The sequence below is a fragment of the Triturus cristatus genome, chromosome 11, assembly GCF_964204655.1.
Source record: "Triturus cristatus chromosome 11, aTriCri1.1, whole genome shotgun sequence".
In the NCBI taxonomy this organism is placed as follows: domain Eukaryota; kingdom Metazoa; phylum Chordata; class Amphibia; order Caudata; family Salamandridae; genus Triturus; species Triturus cristatus.
The window spans coordinates 755,809,603-755,831,882 of record NC_140594.1 but is presented as its reverse complement, the minus strand read 5'-3'; the positions used below and the strand labels follow the sequence as shown (position 1 = coordinate 755,831,882).

Below are 22,280 nucleotides of genomic sequence, written 5' to 3'. Positions count from 1 at the left end.
GTATCTCGATAATGCAAGCTGCTTTGCAGTTTCAAGATAATGAAGAAGAACAGATGAGTGAGCAGTTGCACAGGCAATGTAAACTAGTGATAGATAAATGTTATCCAGTTTTACCGCTTCTTCAGCAAGATGCGTCAAAAGAAATGGAGAAAGATACTTTAATGTCACACTTGTTAAGTTCACCACCCCCTTATGCGCAGAGTGCTACAGCACCTCCGCAACATCAAGTTGTGCAACCTCCGGTTATTTTGCCTCAAGCTCCTCCACCGCCAGCTCCTCTTCAGTTGGCCCCTACTTCTACGGTGCAGCCCCCTCAAGGGCCGCCAACTTTGCTGCCTGTTTCCTCTGTACCTCCTATGACTTTGCCTACTACATCGACTGTCTCTCTTGGCGCTCTTCCTGATACTGTCCCTGCATCTGCGTCTGCGCCTGCTGTGCTTCCCTCTGTTTTCCCCCCTGTTCTTTTGTCAACTTCTCCTTCTATCCTACAGAAAATGACGGATACCGTTGCTAGTCTTATATTTCCTCTCTTCGGGTCATCTGGTGTGACCCCTGATTCAAAGCGTAAGCAGACGCGTAGTCAATTGCCTGATTCTCGAGAGAAAGAAATGTTTGACCGTATGGCACGTAAATGGATTATTCACCCATCAAGGTATAATTTGGAGTCCGTTATGGATGTCTTTGGTCAATGGGAAGCACCGAAACAGAGATACGTTTTTGAAAAGATGTGTGTTTTCCTTTGTGAGGAATTGGAGGATAATGATTTGGAAGCAAATCCGCAGGATTTGTGCCGTGTACGGTTTGAATTTGAAAAGGGCACGATTGTGGGTCCCGATGTTGAAAAAGCAGTTGCGACATTGTTGTCTTTTAGGATTGAGGATCCTTCCCAGTCACTGTTTAAGCATGACTCCTCTGGTAAAAAGGTGCGACAGTACCCTATGAGAGAAGTCCCTCCGGTATGGAAGGAAGCCGTTGCGGCTGATGCCGCTAATGGTATTGCTGCTGCTCCAGCTCATTTTCAGTGTGTTTGGGTACATGTCCCTTGGAAGCGATCAGAAGTTTTAGCCCTTAAGCAAACTTTGCCTGATCCCCGTAAAAACCCTGCTGGATATTATAAGGAATTATCACAAACAGCAGACTCATGTGTTATGAATTTGGCTGACATAGACATGTTATTTGGGAATGTAGTTCCACAGCCTTTGTGGGGATTAATTCACAATACAGATCACGTGCAAGAGTTAGGCGGCACATGGGCTAATATTAGTGCTGCTAATGATGGACAAGTTGGTGGTGCCAAGCCTGATCCCGTGGTAGCAGAACTCCCTGCTAGAATCATCACTTACATGAAAACTTTAATGCCTGCGATGCGTTTTAATTGGGATAAATTGTCTGCGTGTAAGCAGAAGAAAGACGAAACAGTGTCTGATTTCTTCACCAGGTTTGAGGAAACATTTATCGACCACAGTGGTCAAGATATGAGTACGGAAGGTGGTCAACGGTTGTTCGTTGACAAATTTGTGCACAATTTGCTTCCCGAGTTGTGTAAGAAATTGAAAGATTCAGAGAGTTCTTGGGCTGTTTCCTCTTCAGCACACATATTGGCTACTGCACAATATTACGAAAATAGGGATAAAGATGAGAAAGATAGAGCAGAAAAGAAAACTAAAGAATTAAAAACGAAAGTTCTTTTACAACAGGCTTACCCGCCACGTGGTGGTCAGAGTAATTATCAGCAACCTCAACAGTTTCAGAGAAACTTGCAAAGGTACGAGTCTACTCGACCGCGTGTTCCTGTAGGTGCCATTCAGTGTTCATATTGTAAAGAAGAGGGTCATTTCAAGTATAGTTGTCCTATTTTGTTGCAGCGTACTAATGGTGCTTTTGGCACAAGAGGTCGAGGTATACAACAAGCTCCCAGAGGTAGAGGACGTGGAAGTCTTCCCCAGAACGCGCGTCCCCTTCCATCTCAAAATACAATGAATAGTTTTGACCAACAAACTAACGCGTCTGGTAGGACGGCTCAGTACTATAATGACGACTATTATGCGGAAGATGAGAATATGGAAGATAATGATTGCTAGGACAGCCATAGACAAAGAGAGGGAGTTGTTTCAGTTCCAGTAGATCTAAGTGGACCGTATGTTAAGGTGACTACATCAGGTGTGTCAGAGCCTTTTCTGTTGGATACTGGTGCTGCAAAGAGTTCTATCATGCACTCAAAACTCCCTGGCGCGCCTTTGTCTGGCAAGATGAATGTTTCAGAAGGTTTTTCTGGCGCCCCGGTTAGGAACCCGATTTCTAACCCTATGTCCCTTTCTGTTGGACCTTGTGAATTGGAAGCATCCCTTATCCTAACAACAGGTTGTGGTGAAAACCTGTTGGGATTAGATTTGTTGAAAAGATTGCATGCAACAATATATTGTTCTCCTTCGGGAGTACAACTTACACTGGGTAGGAAAGTGGTTTCTCCAATGTATTTGTCAAAGGATAAACTTCCGACCGAATTGTCGTTTCTTCCTGATGCCATTTGGGCTACTGGTCCTAATGATGTGGGCCTTTTGGAAATACCGCCATATGTTGTAACATTGAAAGCCAATGTTAAATTGCCATGCATTCCACAATACAAGATCTCTAGTGAAGGTGAGAAAGCGTTGCTAGCGATCATTTATGATTTGATTGAAAAAGATGTGATTGAAGAGACAAGAGGCAACGTTTGCAATAGTCCTGTTCTGCCTGTCTTAAAACGTACTGACCCTTCTCAGCCTCCTGTTTACAGGTTTGTTATTGATCTTAGAGAGGTCAATAAAATAGTTGTGCCACAGTTTCCAGTTGTTCCTGATATCACTGCCTTATTGACTATGATTCCAGCTTCCGCCGCCTGGTTTTCGGTGATTGACTTGAAGAATGCTTTCTTTAGCATCCCGATTGCCGAAGAGAGTAGGGATATTTTTGGTTTCAGTCTAGGAGGTCGAAGCTTTCGCTTCAAACGCGCTCCTCAAGGCTACTGTGAAAGTCCATCAATATACAGCCAGGCTTTAAAAACGCAGCTCGATGCGATTGTTTTACCTGATGGTGCCACCCTTATTCAGTATGTCGACGATTTACTAATCGCTGCAGACACTGAAGAGATTTGTAAAGAAGCCACCTTGTCGTTGTTGCGTCATTTGTCTGATTTACATCACAAAGTGTCCCTTTCAAAACTGCAATATTGTCGACAAGAAGTGACCTACCTCGGTCATCTCTTATCGAAGGAGGGAAGGCAACTGACCCCAGAAAAGAATTCAGGCAATATCAAGATTGAGTGTGCCTAGGACACAGAGAGAAGTACGTGCTTTCTTGGGCATTACATCCTACTGTAGACAATGGATACCTGGGTTTTCCCTTTTGGCCAAACCTTTGGTAGCATTAACCTGTAAAGATACACCGAATCCCGTTCCATGGTCTGAAGATTGTCAGAAAAGTTTTTCCGAATTGCGTAAAGCATTATGTTCGGCTCCTGTGTTGGTTACCCCCGACTACAGCAAGCCTTTTACACTGTATGTCCATGAGAAAGAAGGTTGCGCATTGTCAGTGTTGACACAGTCTTTTGGAGACAAGCAGCGTCCATGCGCGTATTTTTCGTCGATTTTGGATCCGGTAGCTAAAGCATTGCCAAGTTGCTTGAGAGCCACAGCGGCAGCAGCTGTTTCTATTCAACAGTCTGCTGGGTTAGTAATGAACAATACGTTGATTGTGATGGTTCCACATGCAGTAGACACGTTGTTAAACAGGACCAAGACACAGCATTTAACTAGTGCTCGATTGTCAGGTTACGAGTTGATACTGTTAGCGGGTCATGTGCACATAAAAAGGTGCAATACGCTGAATCCAGCCACGTTATTGCCGATTTCAGTAGAGACAGATGATGTTGAACAGCATGATTGTCTTCTCAGGACAGAAGAAGAAACGAAAGGGAGAGTGGATCTTAAAGATACTCCTCTTGTAGAGTGTGATGGTACCCTATGGGTGGATGGTTCATGCTTCAAGCTTCCGAATGCTGATACGACTGCAGCATATGCTGTCACGACTTTGCATACGATTGTTGAAACTGCACGTATACCACATAATTCAGCTCAAACAGCAGAGTTAATTGCACTTACAAGAGCGTGTGTGTTGTCGAGAGGAATGAAAGTGACCATATATACCGACAGTCAGTATGCTTTTGGTGTGGCCCATAGTTTTGGGCGGTTGTGGAAAGAACGTGGGTTCCTTACTTCGCATGGAACTAAAGTACAGCATGGTCAGTTGGTGAATGAGCTCCTTGAGTCGCTGACCTTGCCGCTACAAGTTGCGATTGTGAAATGCAGTGCACACAAGAAGGTTACTGATGATGTTGGTCGTGGTAATGCATTTGCGGACGAAATCGCAAAAGAAACAGCAAAGAATGTGAAAAATCGAATGTATGTTGCAGGCCCTGCAAGATGGGTTGGTGATGTTGGAATGTGTGAAGACACAATAGAGAGTGTGAAGTCCCTTCAAACCGAAGCTTCAGAGAAAGAATTAAGTATGTGGAGAGAAAGTACGGGTAAACTGGATGAAAATGGTTGTTGGATTGACTTGTCAGAACATCAGCGATGGTTGTTACCCGATGCGTATGTGCTTGCAGTGGTGACAATGGCTCATGGAATGGCCCATGTCAGTGTGAAAGGGATTTGTAAGTTGTTGGCCCCAGTATGGCAAAATGCTGGAATTCCTAAATGTGCAGAGAATGTGGTTAAGAATTGCATGGTGTGTCTGAAATACAATCCTGGCAGGGGAACCCCAACTCCAGCTGGTCATTTTGCGCCTCCAACGTACCTGTTTGAGGTTTTGCAGCTAGATTTCATCCACATGGAAAGATGCAACAATTTGAAATACGTACTCGTTGTTGTTTGTGCCTTTTCAAGGTGGGTAGAAGCATATCCCTTAAAAGACAACACTGCCCTATCCACAGCTAAAGCCCTTGTCAAAGAATTCTTCCCTAGGTTTGGAATGCCGAGAATGGTCTGGAGTGATAATGGGAGTGAGTTCGTGGGTCGAGTGATGAAAGAAGTATGTGAGGGGCTAGGTATTAAGCAAAAACTTCACGCTGCAAATCACCCCCAATCAGCTGGATTAGTAGAATGCTATAATGGCACATTGAAACTTAAATTGGCCAAAATACAAGCAAGCTCTGGTCTTAAATGGCCTGACGCTCTCCCTTTAGCACTCCTATCAACAAGAATGACTGCGCATTCACGAGTGGGACTTAGTCCCTACGAGATTGTGTTCGGCCGCCCGGCCAACATATGGGGAGTGCCAAGGCCGACAAAATTCAGTGAGATCGAACATCCAGTACTGCTTGATTATTTGTATGAATTGACGGCTAAATTGCGTGTTTTACACCAACAGGTGCACGATACTCTGCCTCAGGTCTCTGAAGCTCCAGGACATCCTATCAATCCTGGATCATGGGTGCTGGTCAAAAACTTTCAGCGGACCAAGAATGATGAGCCCCGTTGGACCGGCCCCCATCTCGTCCTTCTCTCAACAAGATCAGCTGTACGAGTGAAAGGGAAGAAGAACTGGATCCACGGCGTTCATTGCAAGAGGGTCCCTTTGCCTTTGCCTTACGACCAGTGGGTCCAGGAGGGGATTGCTGACTCAGAGACTGAGACTGTGCCTCGTTTTCTGCCGTTTAGCGATGCACGCGTAAAAGGAACAATTTCTGAGCAAGAGAGTGACGACATTTTGCAAGAAGCTGTGCCACCGTCAATTCGATTAGACACTACAGAGCCTGAACTCTTGTTTCAGGACCAGACAGTACCTGGGAAAAGCTGTTACAATTTGAGGTCAAGGACTATGGACAAATAAAAAAATTATTTTTCTTTCCTTTGCTATTTTTGGGAAGTGCAGCTCTCTCTTTCATCTGAGAAACTTTCTTATTTTTGCTTTTTCGAACCGCCATCCGGGTTCAGCTGCAGGGTCGCGGTTGCCCAAGTCTTTGGAGTGCAACTGAAGACGTTAGGTCCACAGCTCTGGACGGTCTCAGGGAGTTGCCCTGGACTGACAGAAGCATTCCTTAGCATAGAACACCCTACCACCGCGAGCAGCACTTAGAGAGGATGGAGTTTTTCGAGAATGAGAGACCTGCCAAACCGATGGACTTCAAAGCCAGAATGTGTATAATGACGACAAGAAAACGATTTTTGATGTTATGTATTTTCATGTTGATTAGCGTGATAACGATTTTCATACGATATGTTTTATTCTCTTTTCAAATAACATTTGCACCCACTACACAGCCCATACCTCCTCCTACTGTTTCCTCGCACTCTTTTCATCCTCTGCCTGAACACGAGTTCGCTAGAAGATTGGAATTTGTCAATAATTCATTCATTCAGCTTCTACACCAACACCAACTAGTAGTGGACACAACTAACTGTTGGGTGTGTGGTCTTATGCCCCACACTACTGATAAAGGTATCCCTTACCTGGCTCTGCCTTTCAGCCATAATGGTTCTGTGTTAGCATATAGAACGGTGTTCATGTATGCTCATGAAGCCAACCCCCTACTTTCCGTGAAAGATAATCCTAAGAATAGTGCTCTAGTTAAGGGGATAGTAGATATGATTAGGGAAGATATCTCCTAAGAGACTATCCCAAGAGATGAGACACTAGCATATATTGGATGGAACTACTCTGAGCGAGAACCAGCGAGCGAAGAGATCCTCCCCGATGTGGATTGTACCCCATCAGGGTCACCTATGTTTGCAAGGTCATGGCAAGAATCCCAGAGCTCAGTTAGGGAGAAGTATCTGCGCTGAAACATATGTCTTTGCGTCTCAGACTTCCCCTTCGTTCGTAGCAGCTAAGGGTACCTATTTCGTCTGCCACGATAGAGCCTATACATGGTTGCCCCCGGATTTCTCGGGCACATGTTTTGTTTCGTTCCTGTTGCCTCCCACCTACACGACCGCGGCAGATTACCATAAGACAAGGATAGTTAGAGGTGTCATCAGTCAAGATGACACTGCAGGACAAGAATTTGGAGATTTCGAAAAGGGTTCTCTGCCGTTTTGGGGTCCTATGGTTAACAGCAGGAACATAAGGCAATTGACAAGAGTGGTTGAATCCACGGTAGTTGAAACAGCCGGTGCCCTTAGTAATTTGACTGCTGAGCTCCAGTCGGATCGTCTTATGACTCTCCAGAACAGGGTCGCGCTAGACGTCATACTTGCAGACGAAGGTGGGGTATGTAGAGTGATCCAATCAAGCTGCTGTGTTTTCATTCCAGATAACGCTCCGACAGTTTTCCAGGCCATTTCCAAACTGCATAAGATTTCCGAATCTATTCACATGGATAAAGGAGATTGGTCATTGATGGGGTGGTTCTGGGAACTGATATCCGCCTGGGGATGGAAGATTTTGATAGTCATTGGAATGATCTTAGCCATTCTTTTCCTGTTCTGTCTATGTGTACAGTGTGCTCCTGTAATTTGTGGCATCTGTGCTACATCATGTGTAAGGAAACCTGTATCAAGGGACGAACTAAGTAATAGGATGATGCTACAGCAACATCTCCACGACTTTATGAACATAGACCTGGACTCAGACTAGGGTATAGGTTATTTGCCTATGTAAGGGCAAAAGGAGGGTCTGTGGTACTGTAAATTTCGGAACCACATATTTTACATGGTTCTACCATGTTGAATTTGGTATCAGCAGACCGAGAATGATTAGGAGACTATGCACAAGCATTTGCGTCATGTTCGAGTGACGAGATCACCTGAAATCGGAGTTTCCGTCATGGAAACTCGGGCCCCATTTTAGAACGACAGCCATTTTGTGATTGCCCTCACATAGGCAACAGGACTAAGGCCAAGCATGGGTCTGAAGGACACGCACACCTTCGTTGACTCCTCGGTGACCTGGGCAAACTGACTCCGCTGCCTGAGGCCAAACCTGTTTGGTCAGTTCCCTTCCCGCGGCCGAAGGAGATTAGTATCAGGGCCCAGCCTATTACGAAACCTTTTCATCCCACACGAACCGTGCCTAATCTTCTACACACCTGTCCCTGTTTCCTTCTTTATGACTTGCTTTACGAGGAGGAGGTGCCCGTTTTTATTGGGTGTCCGTCGATATCTGATGAAATTGCTAAGCTTTGCCGGGTAATTGATTAAGGGCTGGACAAACTGAAATATGTGCTTGCCATCATGACTCTGCTTTTTCCTTTGTAGTAAAATATGTGAATGATCATACTGTAAAATAAGGAATGTTTGCCTAAAGCATAATATTTTGTATATAAGGAGAAGACTGGTTTTTGTAAGCGAGCAGTCTCCTGAGAATATACACCGTGTTGTACTTCTCGGATACCTGTTACTGGCTGCAGCCAATAAATATGATCTTTGACTTCGCCAAGAAGACTCTGTGTTTCTGTAGTCTGAAACAGGAAGAACTCGAAGTCTTCGGGTGTGTTCCCTGGCACCGCTGGGTTCCGAAAAACCCAGTACTTCAGTAGCAAGATTCTAAAACCTCCGATAAGGGTGGAGAGAAGGGTAAAGACCAGACGTCTTCACAAGGGCCCCAAAAGTCTTCATCTGGGAAGGAGTCACAATCCAACAAGGGTCAAGGCAATAAGAAACCTTGGGGTCATAACTGTAAAGAGAAGACTCATTGGACAAAGGATGCTGCTTATCCAAGGGCCAATGAATCTACTCCAGCCACCACTTCCCCTAAGGCAACTGTTCCCCCTAGTTCAGTTCAAAGTGGTGGTACACAGAATAAGGGTGTAGTAGGGTTAACCCTGGGATCTGAGATGGATTCTGGCCTAGTCAGAATTCCAACTCAGGCTATGTTAGTCTGTGATGGAGGCATGGATATTGCCTCCTTATTTGTCAGTCCCAGTAATATGGGCAAGTACAGCCTTTGATAAATGGTAAGGAGGCCATGGCATACAGGGACACAGGTGCAAGTGTCACCATGGTGCCAAAAGATCTTGTGGACCCTGAACAGATCATACTTGGTGAGATGTGCCAAGTGACCAATGCAAGCAATGTCAGGACAGACCATTCCTTGGCAGTTGTGAATTTCACCTGGAGAGGGGTAACTGGCACTAAGAAGGTTGTGATAAGTGCAGACCTCCCTGTAGAATGCTTATTGGGCAATGATTTGGAAACTTCAGCTTGGGCTGAAGTGGAACTCAGGACACTTGCAGAAATGCTGGGCATACCTGCAGATGTGTTTGCCATGACTAGGTCACAGGCAAAAATGTCTTCCACTGAATAGGCCCTGGATCCTGGAATAATGGACCAGGTGCCTTCCAAGAGAAGGAGCAGTAGGGGTAAGGCAGTGTCTTCCCCCCTGCCTCAGAATACAGATCAGTCTCTTGAGGGAGATGATCTTAGTCCTGAAGAAGGAACTGTCCCAGATGAGCTTGCCCCTGATGAGGTTGAGTTCTTGGGAACAGGGGGCCCTTCCAGGGCAGATCTGAGCCAGGAGCAACTAAACTGCCCCTCTCTTGAACCCCTCAGACAGCAAGCTGCTGCTGAGGCTGCTGGGAGTGGACCCCAAACCTGGTGCCACCAGGATGTTGGTTATACCTCTGAAGTTTAGGGGCTTCCTATTGACACTGGCACATGATATCCCATTAGCAGGACACTTAGGCCAAACAAGACCTGGGACAGACTTGTTCCTCACTTTCATTGGCCTCACATGTCAGAGGACACAAAGGATTTTTGTCGCTCCTATATCACTTGTCAAGCCAGTGGTAAGGCAGGTGGTACTAAAAGGCCCCCCTGATACCACTACCTGTGGTGGGGGTTCCCTTTGAGAGGGTGAGGATTGACATTGTTTGTCCCATGGATCCTCGAACTATATTTGGGCACAGATTCATACTAGTGGTGGTGGACCATGCCACTAGGTGTCCAGAAGCAATTCCACTTAGGACTACCACAGCTCCTGTTGTGGCTAGAGCCCTCTTGGGAATATTTTCCAGAGTGGGTTTTCCTAAGGAGGTAGTATCAGACAGAGATGCAAACTTTATGTCTGGTTACTTGACTGCTATGTGCAAGGAGTGTGGAGTAAATTACATATTTACCACTCCTTATCACCCACAATGCAATGGGTTAGTTGAGAGATTCAACAAAGACCCTCAAAGGCATGATTAAAGGTCTCCCTGACAAGCTCAATCGTAGATGGGACATTATTTTGCCCTGCCTTCTCTTTGCCTCAGAAGGGGGTTGGTTACAGCCCTTTTGAACTTCTGTTTGGACATCCAGTTAAGGGGTCCATTATGTCTAGTGAAGGCGGGATGGGAGTTACCTCTCAAACCCCCTAAACAGGATATTGTGGACTGTGTACTTGGTCTCCGCTCCAGGATGGCTGAGTACATGAAGAAGGCATCCAATAACCTTGAGGCTAGCCAGGAATTGCAAAAGGCCTGGTATGACCAAAAGGCTGTTTTGACTGTTTAGCAGCCAGGACAGAAAGTATGGGTGCTGGAGCCTGTGGCCCCAGCAGCCCTCCAAGACAAGTGGAGTGGCCCTCATACAATCATTGAGCAAAAGGGAGAGGTTACCTACCTAGTGGACTTTGGAACTCCCAGGAGCCCCCATAGGGTGCTCCATGTAAACAGGGGACTGGTTTACGGTCTTGTGACAGCTAGCCAAAAGTTTGGCAGGGCAGGGATCATTAGAGGAGCCTAATTTGAAAGTAGATAGAGCGGCCATGGAGTCCGCCAGTGGGATTACGTCAAAGGTAGAGAGGAAAGCCACGGAAGGAGAAGAGGTTTGTTGAACAGGGGCACCATAACGGCCTGGGTTCTTCACACCATGAGGGAGATGAAGCATGGGCATTGGTCATGGCTTTGGCTGTCATATAGCTTTATAAAATATTAAAAGTTCTTTAGCATTGTTTCCAGATAGGGTAATACGTTCAGCATAGTGCGAGAGTTTAGCTTGCACAATAGCAGCGTAATAGGATTTTTGGGCCGTTTTAAGGGCAGCTTTGGTCTCAATACAATAGTTGTCTCCATTTCCTTTCTAACCTTTTGCATTGCTGTTTCTGCGCTTTTAGCGAGGGCGAGAACCATGGTTTATAGAGAGACACATTCAGACACCTGGGTCTGGCTTGCAGGGTAAGGTGCACCTCTGCCTTCGAAACGCTTGAATATATGGTCAACTGTCACATCGTTCATAGATGCTAGTGACAGTGGGTCCTTTTCACTAACCCCTACTCAACAAGAAGTTTTGCAACCTCCATGACTTTCCACGTTAGTTATATATTAATCTGTTCATATTAATATCATTAATGTATCCTCTGTATGAAATGTATTATCTCTTGGTATACACCAATTTAACTCTCCTTATGTATTTTTTGTTACTCTATCCTTCAGGCCATGTTAATCTCATTTATGCGTAACTATTTTGTTTTCTACGTTTTAACTGAATTCATGTGATTACTCATTGTCTGACTATATTATGTACTTGTATCATAAATTTCTTTAATAAACTTAATTCTGAACTTGAAATGTATAAATCTATTCTTCTTAAAGAGCTGTATTTTTATTGCTGTACATTATGGGGCAACTGCTGACCAGCAACATGTGCTTTTGCTTAGCATGCATCGCCAGGAATCTTGGGGAGGGTCTATTAAAGCAGTTAACTGGATACATTTTCACCAATGGCCTTAATACCGAAATCAAAACAGTATTATTTTGTTTAAATACCATATTACTTCCAATCGTACTAAGAATTCTACATCAGGACACATTTTGATGAGGATCGGTCTAAACGCCCACCAGTAATCTGGTTCCAGGTCTTCCGCTGTCCTAGCGACTGTTTCCGGAAGCCATAATGTCCTCGCATGCTGCAATATGTGGTAGACAACTACCCCTGTAAGCTGTCACTTTCTCAGGAGGAAAAAGCCAAGGGTATAAAAAACCCTCCATGCTGGACGAAGACTTCAAACGGATGAAAAAAAACTAGAAATCGGAGTCTAAGCATCAAATTCTTCAAAGAATGAAGAGTCAGGATCAGTAAGTGGAGGGATCGAGGTAACAAGCGAAGGAACATGGCTTTTACTGCGATGCACCCTCCAAACCAGACTGAAACCTTTATATAGTAAAAGAACAGTTAAAGGAAATAACATCAATACACATAAAAGAAACATAATAGGTCCAAGAAAGGAGCCGCCATGATAGAAAAGTGAAGGTAAAGAGAATGGAAAACTAAAGTGGACTACCTATTGAGCAGCTTTAAAAGACTGCTGCAAACCATTAGACATGTGATTGCCATTTTGGAGCCGAAAGAACGAGGAGCAGCTTCCAGGAGCCCAGGAGCTTTAGAGAACCAGGAGGTTTAGAGAAAGCAGTCCCAGGTGAGAGTGACTGACAGCCCGCAGCGGCAGGCTTCTTACAGTATCTTCTGAGCCCCCGGAAACTTAGAACCCCGCAGGATTCTGTGAATCTCGAGCAGCTAGGTGCCCGAGACACCGTAAACGCAACGCGGTTAAATATACTGGCACATACTACACACAGATGGCTGCTTATGCTGAGGTATAAAACATCATGTTAAAGTTTGACTTTTTAAAGATAAGAGTCTGATCTACTAATGAATTGTAAAATATTTCAATAAAATAGAATAGCTAATAAGATACTGCAAGAATTCAGCACATGCCCGAGGTGTAGTATCTGCTGATCTATTTGGGAAAAGAGCCAAACAAAACAAAGCGCACTGATTACAGATTTGTTTGTATCATAGTTATGATTTTCTCAACTGCAAGACTAAATTTGCAGTTCATGCAATCAAACGCCTTTGTCCCATGCAATATATAGATATGACGACCTTCGGAAAAAAACGTATTTGACAAAATATTAATGCATATATACGGAAATGAAGGCAAATACACTATCCTATTCATTTTTCAGGATGTACATAGTGTAAATGTATAAATATAATTTAATTTTGTGGTGTTATCCATATAGTTATTGGTAGAAAAGAAACAGCAGAGAATATCGGTAAGGATAGACTCGTCGTTAAATGAATTATGATAAAATAGGTTTTTTGAAAGCGGGTAACTGACAGATTCTGTTCCTCTTAATACGTTGCATATGCTCCTTTTGTGATTTTTATGTCATTGTTGTAACTCTTTATAGTACAAATGTTTCTAGAGGAACGAAATAATGTAAGTTTTCTTAATAACTGCATTTCTAAAGACATATATGGAATTTTGCAATGGAGGGAAATGATAGGAGTAATTATGTACAATTATTACAAGTGTTTATCGATTTATCCAATGAATCACAGTATTATGATACAATATTGTAGAGGGGACTTGTATGGTTCTATGCACATTACTAAATAAAAGGTTTTAGGATCTCATTTAGTGTCTGGCAGCGCATGGGTCCCACTATAAACTGGCAGGCCTCCCGCCCCACACACAGTTTGCCTGCCTTCTTTAGAGGTCGTAGAAATACCAGAATACTTGTGATCTGCATCTCGTCTATCACAGGGCCATTGATCACTGTAAGTCTGTAGTGCTGCCTTGTTTAGGGAGGTTAGTCAGACGAACATTTTTCCTAGCTGGAACAACAGAAAAAGATAGCCCTGTGGAAAAGCTCCCAGCCTGTCAGGACCACTTTTTCCCAAACATGTTTACCAGGCAGGTCCAAAACAACATGGCACCTGCTTGACACACTTCTCTGCAACTTCCACACCAGCAAATGCATGAAAGGCAGTAAGACACCACGCTGGGAGGGGGTGGGCTCTTATGATATGTCAGGTGGTACTCCGCCATCTGCCACCCATCACATTCTAAATAGCCTCCTTACTGTTCAGTTACATTAACTTTTGTAATATAAATGCCTTATCCAGTAACCAACTGCTATAATGACCTCTTCCAAGACTCTCTGATGAATCCCTCTGGACAGGCGGGAACAGCTACTGTCACTACTGATTTTATTACATACAGACGTTTTAAAATACAAGATTTATGTGGATTGTGTTTTCAGGTGTCAAGAATAACTTGCCTCTAAAGTATGAATGTAATCACTGTGTGGTAACTGTTCCTAAAGCAAAGACCCATAACCAACTTGGTTACGTTTGAGAGAAAATGGAGAAAAAAGAAGAAAGACAAAAGACAAAGGTGGTCTCTATATGTGGTTCCCAGTTGATGAAGGTGGGGGAATTTCTCCTTTGGAATTTAGTGCCCTCACACACTCTTGCGAGTGTCATGCTTTATCATCGGTATTTGCTCCTCGTGGGGGTGGCACTGCTGTCCCCCACGGGCCCAGCGAGAGGGCTCTTTGTCAAAGATCTTTTCAGGAGACGCTGCAGTTGTGCATGCGGGTGTGTGGGCCTAAAACGGTTGGTGCAAGTATATTAAAATTACCCAGCCAGTACCGTAAGGCTAATTTTTATTCATAGGTTCGGGAGGTAAGGCTAAAAGAATTATACAGGGGCGCTGGGGCACCTCTATTAACAAATGACATAGAGGTCAGGGTATTACTCTGCTGCTCCTAGTGCCCGTGTGTGATTGTGGATGTGCGTGTTGGTCAACATGTTTCGCGCTGGGAATGGGTCCCTAATGGATCCCTGTGTGCTTCGTCAGGACTGTGTGATGTTAAACAAAAATAGGAGTAGGGAAAGGACACCCTATCCTCCTATGGTACCTCTATTCAGGTGTAAGTGCGTAATATGCACTCAGAGGAACAGCTCTCTCGTGTTCCTGTTGTTACCCCTTTAAAAGAAAATGTTGTGCCTCTTCGGCAGTCCCCGCGGTCTCGAGGGGGAATATATTAAAGCCCCTTCGTTCTGACCCGTTACCTGCACTGCCACTGGATGGACGCCGAAGAGGCACCATAGGAGGTTAGGGTGTCGTTTCTCTACTCCTATTGTTGTTTCATATCACACGGTCCTGACGAAGCACACAGGGATCCACTAGAGACCCATTCCCAGCGCGAAACATGTTGACTAACACGCACATCCACAGTCACAAACGGGCACTAGGAGCAGCAGAGTAATACCCTGACCTCTATGTCATTTGTTAAAAGTGGTGCCCCAACGCCCTGTATAATTCTTTTAGCTTTACCTCCCGAACCTATGAGTAAAAATTGACCTTACGGTACCGGCGGGGTCATTTTAATACACTTGCACCAACCGTTTTAGGCCCACACACCTGCATGCTCAACTGCGGCGTCTACTAAAAAGATCTTTGACAAAGAGCCCTCTCGCTGGGCCCGTGGGTGACAGCAGTGCCACCCCCATGAGGAGCAACGCCCGATGATGAAGCATGACACTCGCAAGAGTGCGTGAGGGCACTAAATTCCAAAGGAGAAATTCCCCCGACTTCATCAACTGGGAACCACATATAGAGACCACCCTCGTCTTTTCTCTGTCTTCTTTTTTCTCCATTTTATCTCAAACGTAACCAAGTTGGTTAGGGGTCTTTGCTTTAGGAACAGTTACCACACAGTGATTACATGATAGTACTTGGGAGCAACGGTACTGGACCTAGTCTTCTTCCAAAACTGCTCCCTGTCCCCCCTTCTTCAGTGTTTTGTCTAAAGTATGAATGCCAACGATATTCCTATGGACCCATTTCTATTAGCCAGGTATTTCAGGCAGTAATTCCAGGTCCAATATTACAGTCCTGGGAGTACTGGAAATACTACACCACAGTATTATGGAGGATTATAAATTGATCCTCTGAGTGGCATTTTGGCCAAAAACGTATGTTTTCAGACGAAGTAGGAATACTTCTCCACTGATGGTGAGGGGATATTCTTTCAGCAACTCCAGAGATCAGGTCCCTGTGCCACGCAACTGTGCAGTTGGAGGCGTTGCTGTTACTTGCCTGACTTCAGAAGAACTATAAAACAAAATTAAAAGGATTCAAGTCTAGCACCACAACAGTAATATCTCATGTGATGTGCCTCTGACCTTTCAGTGGAGAGTGAGTTTTTCGTGGCGATGGGCTGCGGCCTCGTATCCCCAGGGTCCGGCGCAGTGTGGAGTACAGGCTACCAAGTCTGAACTCCGCATCCCTCTTGGCAGAATCCACTTTTGCTAATTCAGACTCCAGTGCATGGATACGCCCATCTGCAGCGCTCAGGAGCAATCGAAGATCATCAGCTATGGTGTTAGTCTGCTGCAGCTTCACCTCCAAGTTGTGGAGCTCATCTTTAAGCTTTTTTTCATTGCCATGGCTTTCGCTCAGGCGTTCCTGGAATTCCTTGTCCCGGAATCGGACTTCTGACTCCATTTCTGCCAACTTTCGCTGAAGGACACCGACCTGAAAAGAAACATGTCGAAAAGACATAAGGCCAGCTCAAACTTTACATGGTTAGGTATAGGAGATTAAAGCATCCCTGTGTAAGTGTACGATGGGACCTTCAGGAATAAATGAAGAAGCGTACTCCTCGTGTGGAACAGAAAGAACTATGGATGAAAGGGATAGAGCGGACCCCTTCTACTGTATGCTCATCCAAGCCTACAAAGCCCTCCGCGACACAGTCCAACCTACCTCAATGACGACTCAAACTTTAACAACTCTCCAGACAGCTAAGCTCCACCTCTCTCTCCCTCACATGAATACCCTGCATCCACAGAAGCAAGGCAGGAGGGTGCTCTTTCTCCTTCATTGCCACCAAAAACTGGAACTAACTTCCTCTCCACATCTAGACTGCCACTCCAATCAACTTCTGCAATTAACTGAAGACCTGACTGCCTAACTAGGCGACCCACCGGGCCTTCACTCCTGCTCCAGCACCTGGATACCCTCATGTGTAATAAGCTACACTATACACATCTATATAACATAACATATGCTACAGAAATCTTAACCAGTTAGACAGACGAAGACAGCACCATAGCTACTGTAATGGTAGTGGAGTGTGTTCATTATCCTACCCATTTTAATTTCCTCTGCAAAGAATAAAAATTAATCCTCACAATAATTTCTAAATTATTATTGAATTAATTTTTTTTTACTAGTTTCAATATTACCCTAGTAGAACTCCACTATGCAGTGATTCCATTCAGACGCTGCCACTACTCACTTCTCCTTCGATGCTCAAACTTCAGCCAGGGTGTTATCATTCGCAATTACTTTTTGTGCAATTTGAAAAGTAAGCCTTTTTGTGTGCTATTTCAAATGCCTTCAGATCAACCAAGTAGCCTCATTTTATCTTATCATCTTATCAAAGGTTGCCAGGTCAATTTCAGAAAACTTCTTATTTTCAAGGTTATGATGACAGTACAGTGGTGCAAGCAATACATTTCCCAAATGGACGTACTGTCTTGTATTGGCCAGTGTTACTTTGCATCTTCATTAAAACTGGCTATAGCTGTTGAGTACTATTCATGTATTTGCATTGTACACGCAAGAAAGATTTGAGGAGCTGCATCAGAACACTGTGAACAATAACTTGACACCAACACAGACAAAGTGACATTACCAAAGAGACATTACCTATGGCACATATACAATGATGTAGAAATGTCTAAATGGTGCATATTTTTGTGGTTTGGTGCCGCAAGAGAAGTAAGAAGTTGGTTGGAGTCAGTCTCCAAATGATTGGGAATTCAGATGCTGGCAGTAGATCGGTCTATAGGCTTGATGCAGCGGCGATGGCCTAAGGGCGGTGCAATCAATGCTGCCGAATTGGACGTCACGGTCGAGGACACCCTTTGACTTACATGATTGTCAATGTCTGTCTTTCATTACCACAACGTTACTCATCGCGGATATAAAAGAAAGACAAAACTGCTCACAAGGTCATGGATGGAGCTCTGATTTGCTAGATTGACCTGCTGACCACACAAAATGGTGATATATTTTGTATTTGTTCAGGAAAAACGTAACTGATGGGTGACTAATATTTAGACTAAATTGAGCCCTGTGTGTATTGTTTAATGGGACGCAGCACCTCCACTTAGTTGGACAGTCACTTTCCCACTGTACTGAGCAAACTGCTCCTGCAGCCACTCGCTTTGCCAGACAGTGCCTGACTCAGCCCAATGATCCCTTCTGCCACAACACCGCCCCCCACCACCTTCCAAAAGCTGTGATAAGGTGACCAACTGGCACGAGGCAAATTCAGGACGGTGAGGGTAAAAATTCAGGACAGTGTCCAAATTCAGGACAGAAGGACATTAGATTTCACAATAGCAGGAGTGCAGAGAAACAATTTGTGAGTGCTGTATAAAGTGTTGTCATAACAGGAGTAAACATTTAGAAGGATGACATTAGCATAGAAACGGGAATCAATGTACCATGTCTACGTAGATGTGCAGAAGGTGTATGACATGAAAGCATGACAAGGGAATTGCCTGATCAATGCTAACCTTGAATTATTGAAATGTCCACAGTATAAAAAATCCAGTCCAAAAAGATGCCAGCAAGATATACGCTAGTAGATCTGAGCTTAAGCAAGAAGAGTGGGCAAAAGTAGGGTAAAGGTAGGAGAGCAATATAGTTATACCAAGAAGCTGAGGATCACGGGTGGGGCAGTAGAGCCTAAAGTGTCATGCCCCCTCCCTTGTAGATTGTTTTATGTGTCAACAGATGTACCGAGGTGATATCATGTAAAGCCCTACGTTTTACGTCTCCACTGACTCTAGTTTGCAGTAGACAAATAACCTTAAATGGTGCATGATATGTTTCTGCTGACTGCTTTAGTTAAATGATGAAGAAGAGCTACGGGAGAGCCATATGTACAGTACCATACAGGGCTTAAAGTGGAATGAAAAAACTGGGGGGTCTGTCAAAGGGGCTTGACCGATGTAACTAAGGTTGTAGCTCAAAAATACATAAGGTAAGAAATCTGTGCTTAGCATATTTTGCCGCCGGATGTATGTCGTTACAACGCACACTTTTACAACGCATGCACTTACAACGCATTTTTTACAACGCAAAATCCATTACAACGCATTGCATTACAACGCATGACACTACAACGCATTTCTAAAAACTACCTTTACAACGCATTCCATTACAACGCCTACTACCTTTACAACGCATACCATTACAATGCATAATATTAAATTGCATTTAAGGTAAGTATTAGATAGTATAGGGGTAAAAATTACTATTCTAACTCCAGGGGGTGCAACAGTAGGGTAAGTGTTGGATAGTATAGGGGTAAAAATTACTATTCTAACTCCAGGGGGTGCAACAGTAGGGTAAGTGTTGGATAGTATAGGGGTAAAAATTACTATTCTAACTCCAGGGGGTGCAACAGTAGGGTAAGTGTTGGATAGTATAGGGGTAAAAATTACTATTCTAACTCCAGGGGGTGCAACAGTAGGGTAAGTGTTGGATAGTATAGGGGTAAAAATTGCTATTCTAACTCCAGGGGGTGCAACAGTAGGGTAAGTGTTGGATAGTATAGGGGTAAAAATTACTATTCTAACTCCAGGGGGTGCAACAGTAGGGTAAGTGTTGGATAGTATAGGGGTAAAAATTACTATTCTAACTCCAGGGGGTGCAACAGTAGGGTAAGTGTTGGATAGTATAGGGGTAAAAATTACTATTCTAACTCCAGGGGGTGCAACAGTAGGGTAAGTGTTGGATAGTATAGGGGTAAAAATTACTATTCTAACTCCAGGGGGTGCAACAGTAGGGTAAGTGTTGGATAGTATAGGGGTAAAAATTACTATTCTAACTCCAGGGGGTGCAACAGTAGGGTAAGTGTTGGATAGTGTAGTGTAATATTATGCGTTGTAATGGTATGCGTTGTAAAGGTAGTATGCGTTGTAATGGAATGCGTTGTAAAGGTAGTTTTTAAAAATGCGTTGTAGTGTCATGCGTTGTAATGGAATGCGTTGTAATGGATTTTGCGTTGTAAAAAATGCGTTGTAAGTGTAGTGCGTTGTAACAGTTGCGTTGTAAAGGTTGTTCCCCTTTGCCGCCCGACTGGTAAATTTGCTGTTTCTGTCAGTGCATCCAGATCAGTGGTCGAAGTGGGCGGGATCGGCAGGGTACGGCACGGCATTCCCCTACTTCTTTGATTTCATAGAGTCTGTTTCCCTGCTTCCTTATTTCTCCCGGACGGCAGAAATCGCCAAGGCCGATAGTTAACGCTCGGCTTTTGGGGACGGGTGGAACGGGCAGAGAAGTAAAAGGACTCTGTCTTTTCCTTCCTGCCCAGAGAAGACTAGGACAGTGTCCAGTTCTCCTGCCGCTGGCAGCCCCCTCTTTGTTCCTCCTCTTCCCTCTCTTTCTGTCTCCCTCCTCCTCATTTAGTGAAAACTGAGACTTCAAGAAACAGGTATTACCTTCTTTTTCCTCCTTTCATTTCTTTGCTCCCCTGTAAAATGGATCCAAAAAAGAAAAACACTTTTGTTGGAAACGTAGTCTTTTTTCAATTTCTAAGTGCTGCCTCGAGGTGGAGAGGAATAAAACATTCAAAATATGAAAAATAACTAACTAACTAACTAAAGCAAGACAGAGTGGTTGCAAGGTGGCCAGATTGATTTATTCACACCTAAACACATTAGCGCCACTTTACAGTGTTTGCCAGTGAAGCGCTACTCTTGTTTTCTCGTCGCTCTTTGAACATCATTGTTTTCCCTGGGTGGGAAAGTGCACTATTCCTGGAGGTACTGAAATACCTGCTTGATGGGTGAATTGGAAAACAAAATGCATACCGCAGCTCTGTATTCACAAATGTGGTCTTTTTATAGACCATACTGCTTACGTTTTGTAAGGATATAAGCAATGGGCATTGAAGCGGATCCCTTCTGGGCCCTGTAGTCATGGCCTTAACTTTTCAGGTAAAAGCACTCATTCATTTCTGAATAATGAGTGTAAAAAGAAAAAGGTAACCATGTTGTTCCTGCTTATATGTCACATACTTTACTTAATCTTGCATTCCCTATGAGTGTTTGTTCTTTCTCAGATGCTAATTTTTTTTAAGCAGCATATTGCTCTTGTCTAGTGCGTGATTTGAATTGAGTCACATCAGGTGTTTCTAGCGGCTCAGTGCAGTGCAGGTTTCTCTCAGTGGGGCAGTATGGTGTTCAGTGGGGTAGAGGATGTGGCACTATGGTCAGAGCTGCTGAATTTGGAACTGGGGAACCAGGTTCAGCCTTCATGACCAGTCCACCAGACCACTCCCCCTGAGGGAGCACATTCCCATGCTAGACCTTAGAAGGCCCCTCAAGATCTTAAAATCCCTGGTGTCTTAGCACCAGCAGGTGGACCCTAGCAGTGGCAAGTGTGGGTTAATCTTGAAGGCCTGTCTGTCACAATTCATTCTGAAGTTTACCTCCAGTCATGCAGGCAGACCTATGAAGCAGCACACCATAGAGTGACAGGGACTCCGTCACTGAGGTCACAGGACCCTTGAGCATGGTGGCTCTAGGGCAGTGCAACTGCACCAGGCGATAACAAGCCGGGGTCCGTGCAGCTAACAGTGGTGGGGCAGAGGGGCCAGGTAAGGGGGGATTTTGAGGGAAGATGCAGAGGGGAAATTTAATAAATAATTAATTTTCCCTCTGCATCGTCCCTCAAAATCTCCCCTTAAATCTTTGCAGAGACTGTTAGCATGTGTAAAAATGTCAAATTAATAACGTATCGGAAAATGTATAGCACCACTAATACCAGGGTAGGGTGTCCGAGCACCTTACATCACACATATTACACAGAGACAATCAATCATACGTGTGTAAATCACTGTATAGGAAATGCTACATATGACAAAGGACTACAAGGTGTAGGAGTCATATGGCAACCATACTAGTAGGCAGCATAGTTTAATAGTGATTGGTCTGGAGAAACACAGGGTCCGCATTTCACAAAGGCTTTTTTTTCGTTGCAAAGTCTTTGAATCATGCTTTCCATAGCAAATCATCTTTTTACAATGCACAGAACCCGTTTTAAGAGTGAGGAAAGTGTTTCTGAATTGCGAAAGGGGTTTTGAGACTTGTAAACATGAGACAGCATGAAAGAGCAATTTGCATCCTCTCTGTGAGTCGCAGTGTAATGTAATGTAACAGTGGTTTGTGACCTCAGTTGAAGTTGCAAAGCAGAAACTTCACAGGTCAGCTTGGACCTCCTTAACAATACCATGGAAAAAGAAATCTTTCACCTTAGGCAGCTTTAAGTCAATTAACACCTAATTTGTTCTCATTCAAGAAGCCTTTACATGCCCAGATTAACCAGTCCCCACATTTACATTTCTTTGAAGCAGCCCGGCACTCTGGTTTCTCCTCCCCCTGAATCACAGCACAGGTGACCCCCTCTCTTCTGCCGGAGCGGAGTCATCTCAACTGCTGAAC

The 22,280-nt window shown here is 44.2% G+C and overlaps 1 protein-coding gene across 1 annotated transcript in view; it reads right to left on the bottom strand.

Annotated features, from left to right (window-relative positions):
• The window catches only part of LOC146785406 (uncharacterized), a 2,064,968-nt gene that overhangs the window by 326,699 nt on the left and 1,715,989 nt on the right, over positions 1-22,280 (bottom strand). The window contains exon 27 of the mRNA XM_085634420.1: positions 15,939-16,290. Coding sequence (XP_085490546.1) covers positions 15,939-16,290 — 352 coding nt within the window. The remainder of the gene's footprint in view (positions 1-15,938; positions 16,291-22,280) is intronic.